The sequence below is a fragment of the Sinocyclocheilus anshuiensis genome, unplaced genomic scaffold (assembly GCF_001515605.1).
Source record: "Sinocyclocheilus anshuiensis isolate Anshui unplaced genomic scaffold, SAMN03320099.WGS_v1.1 scaffold728, whole genome shotgun sequence".
NCBI classification, from domain to species: Eukaryota; Metazoa; Chordata; class Actinopteri; order Cypriniformes; family Cyprinidae; genus Sinocyclocheilus; species Sinocyclocheilus anshuiensis.
The window spans coordinates 31,489-40,053 of record NW_015555767.1 but is presented as its reverse complement, the minus strand read 5'-3'; the positions used below and the strand labels follow the sequence as shown (position 1 = coordinate 40,053).

Here is an 8,565-nt window from a genome sequence, read left to right as displayed (position 1 = left end):
GTTTATTCCAACGTTATTTTTCAAACAGTAGGCGTTTTTGAGTATAAATGGCTGGCAGAGGTACAAACGGTCGTCATGGGTCGCGGGGCCACGCAGGGAGAACCGCAGCTCTTGCCCGGCTGCTTCATAAGGAATGCAGCCAACTCCTGGAGTTATACGTAAGTCTCAAAATAGAGCTTATTTATACAGAACTAATCTAATTATTATATTTAACTGTTGAGCCTTTCGTAATTATGGCTTAGTGTGGGACGCAAACGTAAGTCATCGGCATCATGGCATTTAGTTGAAGGAATGTCTGGGGCCAGTCAGCAAATGAATTGTGTTAGAAGTGACAGCGTTGTCTGTGTGTGGCTGTGGGGTATCCAGACTTGTCGGTGCGCGAAGCGGATGAAAAGTGCTTCTTTTAATTTTTGGTTACCTGCCAAATTGTTCAGGTCCACCACCTTTTCTGTTGTTTTCCCTGAACAATTCTGAGTTTCGGCGGAAAAGAAGCCTGAAACTTTGGAGCGGTTGAGAATGTAGGGGAGTCTTTGAACGTTAGAAATAGGTGAGCAACATTTGATTCCTATTCAGCCCAAGTACAGCACGAGCTGATCTGCTGAAGGACCGACCTGGCTTCAGAGGTTGCTACATTATTAATTAGTGACTTAATATGCCAACAACATGCTTCTATGAGCATCAAACCTTTCAGGCTAAGGTTTAGAGAAAGGTTTTGACTAAAGGTGAGAGAAAATTATACAAGGCTAAAATGTTTGTAATGTGTTTTTCATTCAAAAAGTTTAGAATCCTGAGAAATTCATATCCTTTCGAAGGGATATGCAACATTTTGGGAGTTTTAAATAGATAAAAAAACATGCTTAAACTATACATTGCAACATTTTGGGAGTTTTAAATAGATAAAAAGACATGCTTAAACTATACATTGCAACATTTTGGGAATTTTAAATAGATTAAAAAAACATGCTTAAACTATACATTGTGATCATTATATCTCTCTCTCTCTCTCTCTCTCTCTCTCTCTCTCTCTCTCTCTCTCTCTCTCTCTCTCTGTATGTGTGCGTGTGTGTGTGTGTTAAATTTTAGATTGTTTGTTGCTTAGTCAAAGCCTAACCAAGTCATCTCAATGGCAAAAATGTCCTAGTTTACCCAAATTCGCCCTATATATAAATAGAACATCCGCTGCTCAGTACTGTGCAATAATGTTTTTCTATATTGTCCCTGTTAAATAAACAATAATTAAATAAATAAAATGTTTAGGTGACCTTTGGAAATTGTGTGCTGGCTATCCAAGATTATATAAGCTTGTTTGGCTCTATCTTTTATTATTTTTTAATTGCTGCTTTTATTCACTGTCATATGTTCACCACATGTTTGTTTATCAATTTCGTCATCTGGTATTTTCTGCTCATTACATTCAACGTTTCTTGTAACTTCTACTCATTCCCTTTGTCTCACCGTTTAGAGAAACAGTGAATCACTGCCGTCCTCGCCAGTTGACGGAGGTTATTTAGTGTCCATTCCTCCACTGGTTCCTCAGCTGTCAGATGCAGAAAAAATATCTATCCTGCACGCTGCACTCAAGGAGTGTCTGCGACTTCTGGAAGATGTCATTACCCGGGAGGATGCAGACTTTTCCGATGAAGACAGCGAGTACAAGAGAAAACGGAAAACAGTGAGGGATCGTCTGGGGCACCTGTTGGCAAGCACAGAGCAGCTACTAGTGGATGGCCAGAAATTTGAAGCTAAAGTTAAAGAGGTGCTCATGTTATGTTTAGCCAGCCATTTAAATATAATGTTGCTCTGTTTTCTCATAAATGTGAAGCTGTTGTAAAGCATAAATAATCTGTCTGTGCTTGTGTGAAAGGAGCTGGATGGTCAAGCGGTTAGTGGGAGTTTCGGTCTGAAGATGTGGATTGTGCGAGTGCTGCAGGACCTCGTGCACTGGACTGGCCAAACATCTGACACCCTCCGCTCTCTGCCAGCAGAGATGGAGAAAGCACCAAAGACAATGTCCCGAAGGATAAGAAGAGGTGCCGAGAAAATAAGGAAGTGAGACTGGATATGTGATGAAAAAAGAGAACGAATGGGTGGAGAGGAAGAGGACAGTATGATAAGAAATGAGGAGAAGGAATTTCATTACAGAATGGAGAATGTAGAGAGTCAGAAAATCTGGATGCAGTCACTGGAATTCAGCATTCCAGCATGTGGAAAGCAGGAGGGGAGGGTTTGAACAAGATATTATTTTATGAAAGTTATTTTAATATATTTCTTGGTGATTAAAATTAGATTTTAAACTGTAGCAATGAATGTAAATACCTTTAAAGATGAATCAAAACTCTTATATGTACTGTATGTTTTATTACCTTTTGAGATTGTTGACATTTAGATTGTTCAGTCATAGCAGACACTGCAGACCTTTTTTTTTTTTTTACCATGATGATCAAATTGAGAAAGTGATTTGGCAAATATATCCTATTTTTGTTTTGCATTTCAAAATTACTGTATGCATTTATTTGTATCTATAAGGGATAGTTCGCACAAAAATGTGCATTCTGTCATAATTTACTCACCTTCATGTCATTCCAAGCCTGTATTGTTAAATCTGCATTATTTTACTTTGTGGAACACAAGAGAAAATATGGAAATGTTGGTAGCACTTTACAATAAGATTTTATTTGTTAACATTAGTTAACTGAACTTCCACAAAATGTATTAATCCTAGCTAATCTTAATTTCAACATATACAAACATGTTTTTTAAAATCAAAAGTTGTATCTGTTAACATTACTTAATGCACTGTTAACTAACATAAACAATGAACTACTGTATTTTTTATTGCCTAACATTAAAAGTTAATAGTTCACATGAACTTATGCACTAATATATTAACATATAAGACTTTACTGTAAACTGTTACCAAAATGTCTATCTCTCTCTCTCTCTTTTTTTTTTTTTTTTTGTACAATGCAATTTGTTGATGTTTAGTTTTGTTTGGCACCAGCGTTCCTAAAAATATATTTGTACAGATTTGGAAGGACATGAGTAAATGATGAAGGAATATTCAGAATATTCATTTTTTGGTGGACTCTCCCTGGAAATTTCTTCTTAAAATGATAATCTACTGTTACAAATATCTAGAATAATCTACTGTACAAACAGTGATGTGTAGCTTTAAAAAGCTACTTCTTCGCATTTATCATTCAAATGCTTCTCATTCCTGTTACATTTGCAGTGTGCAGTTATTAAGTGTACCATCTGTTGATGTTTGTTTGGATTAATTCCCCCATCCACACGTAGGAAACACTCATGCCCTCTGCTGGCTACATAAAGTTCTGCTTTTTATTCCAGGTCAATTTGTCAGATGTCTTTTTAGACTCTGCTCCTACTGACAGAGAAAAGTGTACAGACAAGGCCTTTTTTGTGATGAAGTCGTTGCACCTTTACACTGATTTTAGGTGTTCAATATCTACTCAAAGTCTATATCTTTGCAAGCCTGTGTCCGTCTTTGATTTGGTGACGTACTGTACAGAGGAATTCTGGTGGAAGAGCATTAATGATTCCGCACCTGGTTACTGTATGAAGAGACTGGAATTGGTGAAGAAAGAAAAACACTACCATATAATATTTTATTATTAATATATGCGTTTTAAACTTGCACTGCAATAAATGGCAATATCTGAGCTGTCATTCAAACAAGTTGCTGTCAATAACTTAGTTTTGTGACTTTTTGTATGTGTGAGTATATGTGTGTACAACTGTGATAAAGGAAAAGAAGGATGTGTGTTTGGAAGAGAGGGGGTGGAGTTTATGTTTGTGATCTGAGTGTGTGTGTTATTGGAACAGAGGCAGGATGCCTGTGAAAGGGGGAGGGTTGTGTATGTGTGTATTTGTCTGAGTATGCATGTACAAGTGAGTTACAAAGTGAGAGAATAGAGAGAATGTGACTGTATATGTGATGTGTGCGCATGAGGCAGGATGTGTGTGAGAGAATGAAAGGGGGAGGGGTGTGTTAAAGAGCGTGTGTGTGTGTGTGTGTGTGTGAGGCGAGAAAGGGGGAATGTGTGTGGGCGCTTGCGTAGGAGGGAGAATCTGTGTGAGAGTCAGATTGTGTGTGTGTGAGTGTGGAAACACATGCCTTTGTGAGATCTACAGTGTGTGTGTGTGTGTGTGATTGCATACATGGTTTATGAGGACACAAATGTGTATATTGACCAGTGTTGGGCAGTAACGCGTTACTAGTAACGCGTTACCTGTTTAAGTCAGTTTTGTGTTTGTATAGACCATAACGCATAAAAGGGCATTAATGGGAACATTAAAGAACGTTCTTTAAAAAAGTAACTAAAAAGTTACTTTTAACAGTAATGCATTACTTTTTGGTGTAAGTAATCAACAAAGTAATTGAGTTACTTTTTGAATGAAGTAACTAGTAACTGTAACTAGTTACTATTTCTTAGTAACTAGCACAACACTGATATTGACATGAGTATTAAAACGTAAATGTGGTTTATGAGGACACTTCCTGTGTCTTTGTAAACCAAATGCTTTAAAAATGTACTAAACTGTGTTTTTTTGAAATTCAAAAATGCCAATAGTTTTCTGTGAGAGGTAGGGTTAGGCTAACAGGATAGGAAATACAGTTTATAAAAACCATTACGTCTATGGAGAGCCCCTGTAAACCACATATACAAGTCTGTGTGTGTGTGTGTGTGTGTGTGTGTGTGGTCCTGGTATTCCCCACGTTATGGGGACCGAATGACCCAATAAGGATAGTAATACCAAATTTTGACCTTGTGGGGACATTTTTTTGGTCCCCATGAGGAAAGAAGCTTATAAATCACAAAGATTGAAGTTTTTTGAAAATCTAAAGTTTTCTGTGAGGGGTAGGGAAAGGGGATAGAAAATACAGTTTGTACCGTATAAAAATTATGCCTGTGGAATGTTCCCGTGAAACATGGAAACCCAATGTGTGTGTATGGTCAAAAGAGATTGAAGGGTGAATTACTACTTGACAATAACGTGTATATATATATAGTGTGTAATGTGATTTGAAATGTGTATATGTAGAAGTGTTACATATCCATATGTGCATTTTAAAAGATTGTTATCTGATCATTACATGTATGTGAATGTGTATGTTTGAGTGTTTTTGCATAGTCTCAGATTGTATGGTGCGTGCGTGTGTGTGTGTGTGAGGGATGAGAGTGGGGGAAGAGTGTGTTTAGATGTGTGCGTCAGAGGTTTGTGGTGTGATAGAAAAATCCAGAATAGTCTCATATGAATACATAATTTGAAAATATTTTCGGAGCGCATATGGATAGCTCATATCAGTTCAAATTTTTATTGAAAATGGCATTTAGGTATTGAAGAGTATATAAATACATTGTATTATGAAAATGTGATATTTTTCTCCATTGCATAGTCCTTATTTATCAACATCGAGCGCATAATTGCGGCAAACTACTCGGGGGTAGCAGTGGAGAACTGTATCTACGACTACGTTAACATAAAAAACTATAACGTATAGAGTGTTGTTGTTATTTGATTAAAGTTAGTCAGGAATTAAATTAAGGTGAAATATTTATTCTGCCGTAATATAAAAAAAAAAACAGCAACAGACCTGTCAATATTATCTGATGAGTACAATCAACTTCGCTTAGAAACAGATATACCACCCCAACCTATACTAGAGGTTGCAACCATTTCTTTAATATGGGGGAGTTTAGGTTTCTATTTTTTCATAATTCAAATAATTTCCCACCAGCAATAAAACCAAAATGAAATGTTATAAAGCAGGTGGATTCGAACAAAAATGCCCATCGAAGTATTTACAAGTTCTGAATTACAAGCGCACTGATTGTCCGGCCGCACGTCCTCCCCTAGCGTCTGAGTGAATGGTATCGTCTGGAAGAACCTCTACTAGAGAGGGAGAGCGCGAGCGCTGCTCGTGAGAGGACAGTGCTCATCAGCGGGAATGGCGGAGACCGTTCGCTCGCTCTTCGACAACCAGGAGCCGCCGACGCTGGACAGCAACGGAGAGAGCAGCAAACCGCCACAGCCGCGAGGGTGAGGGAGTGAACAGATTCGAGAAAGAAGTAACATTTCCAGAGATGACACTGACTTTAAAGCTCAGAAACGTCTGCCAGATATAATGTCACTTTTATGTTAACGTTACGACAAAATGATAGTAATGACTGAAGTTTTTAAAATAGTTGTAGATAAACAATAAGGTAAACAAAGCTAAAGAAATGTTTTATTTATTCAGTTATAAAGTTAAGTTGTTCTTTATAAATAACGTTATTGCTCTGTTGTCACTGGAATCAGGTGTGTGTGTGTGTGTGTGTGTGTGTGTGTGTGTGTGTGTGTGTGTCAGTGTGTCATTTAAATGACAGTGACTAACGTTACCAGTGTAACGGATTAATTTGCCGTTTAAAAAATAATGCAGAATGTAGGGTTTAATCACTATTAACTCTGAATAAACAATTGACGTGTGAGAGAGCGTGTGCGTGCGTGCGTGCGTGTGTGCCTGTGTGTCATGGAGTGTATGTGTGAGTGTGATTGCGTGTCTGATTGTGTGTGTGTGTGTGTGTGTGTGTGTGTGTGTGTGTGTGTGTGTCTCACAGGGAGAGCGTGTGTGTATGATTGCGTGTCTGTGTGTCACAGGGAGAGCGTGTGTGTGCGCGCCTGTGTGTGTGCCTGTGAGTGTGTGTGTGTGAGTGCAGAGGGGAGGAGGGAGCGAGCAGAGTGTGAGAGAAAGGAACAAGTACAGTGTGTGTGTGTGAGAGAGAGAGTGCTTGGGTGTGTGTGTGTGTGTGTGTGTGTGTGTGTGTGTGTGTGTGTGAGGGAGTGCATGAGAGGGAGGGAAAGACAGCGAGTGTGCATGATAAAGACAGACACAATATGCTGGTCTGTATGTTTGTGAGACTGTGTGTGTCTGTGTGTGTGTACCTGGTATTCCCTACATTATGGGGACCAAATGTCCCCACAAGGATAGTAATACTGGTAATTTTTGACCTCGTGGGGACATTTTTTTGGATCCAATGAGGAAAACAGCTTATAAATCATACGGAATTAAGTTTTTTGAAAATCTTAAAAATGCCAGTAGTTTTGTGTGAGGAGTAGATTTGTGTGTGTGTGTGTGTGTGTGTGTGTGTGAGTGTGTGTGTGAAAGGGGGAAGAGTGTTTGAGAGTGAAAGTGTGAGACAGAATGAGTGTGTGATTGCATGTGACAGTAGATAAAAGGTGTGTATATGTGAGGGAGTCTTGGTGTGTGTGTGTGTGCTTAGGTTGTGTCTAAACGATATGGGGGCCAAATGTCTGTTTGAAGACAGTAAAACCTGAAATCACCTACATTGTGAGAACCAGACAACGCTTGTCGTGAGAGAAACGGCTTATTGTATATACTAAATAATGAAAATATAAAAACATAGAAAGGTTTCTATGAGGGCAATGTTTAAGGTTCGGTGATCAAAAATATCATTTGCTCAGTATAAAACAATGGTCAATGGAAAATCCCCCACTATGATAGAAAAACACATGTGTATACATATGTGTTTGGGTGGGGTGGAGTGGACCATCTAAAAGGTATTATTGTCAAGGTGTGTATGTTTGTCAGGAGAAAGGTGTGTGAGAGTGTAGTGTACACATGGTACTGAAGAAGATGTGCATTTTAAATGTGAGGAGAGTGTGTGAAGTCCGTTGATGTGTGTGAGTGTGTGATGTGTGTACGTGAGAGACACATGTGTGTTACTGAGGGGAGGAGGGAATGTGAGTGTTTGTGAGAGAGAAAAGAGAACAGCAGTGTTTGGGTCAGTATGTGTTTGTGTAATCACTGGGAGTTGTGTGTATAAAGCCAGTGGATAACTGAAAGTGTGTGTCTGTGTATTTGTTGATTGTGTTTGGTAGGGAGAGCTGGATGAACAGGTTGTATATGTGTTTGTGACAGAGCAAGGAATATATATATTTATAGAGAGAGACAGGGCAGGTATAGAAAACGAAGAGATTTTATAATGCACATTGTGTGTGTAGCCTGTATATATCTTTTGAAAGGGAGTGAGACAGCTTCACTGAAGCTGTTTGAAAGAAAAACCTGAACGGAGGAGTTTTCAATTAACTCTGAGCTGATTCAGAAGAAATTTTTATTGCTCAGAGGTTGCTCTTTCATAGTTTAGGAGACTTCATGGATTTGCTTAATCGAGATATTAACTTTGTCTAATATGTCTCTCTTAGAGAGACATATTAGACATATATAACACATTTCATTATACCAAATACACAAAATAATGTTCTTTTAGCAGCATCATATGACCCCTTTAACTTAAATGCTGCATTTTTAGAACACTGTGTCATGTGTGAGATGCTGTGGAAGATGCGAGCGCAATGGTCAAGTCGTCTATCTAGCACATGTTTACTAGAAAAACAATGGAAAAGCAGTGGAGTTGAATACAAAAACACTGTGTGAACAGCCCCTTAATCTGTATGTCCAAGTATACAAGATACAATGTGTAATCGAAAATTTGATACAAACTGCTAGAATACCTAGAATACCTTGCCCCCCCCCCCCCCCCC

General features: G+C 38.6%; 1 protein-coding gene across 1 annotated transcript in view; it reads left to right on the top strand.

The window, feature by feature from the left end:
• The first annotated feature begins 5,929 nt into the window (after positions 1-5,929).
• The window catches only part of LOC107674247 (uncharacterized), an 18,975-nt gene continuing 16,339 nt past the window's right edge, over positions 5,930-8,565 (top strand). Inside the window, exon 1 of the mRNA XM_016468179.1 lies at positions 5,930-6,063. Coding sequence (XP_016323665.1) covers positions 5,972-6,063 — 92 coding nt within the window. The 5' untranslated portion in view covers positions 5,930-5,971. The remainder of the gene's footprint in view (positions 6,064-8,565) is intronic.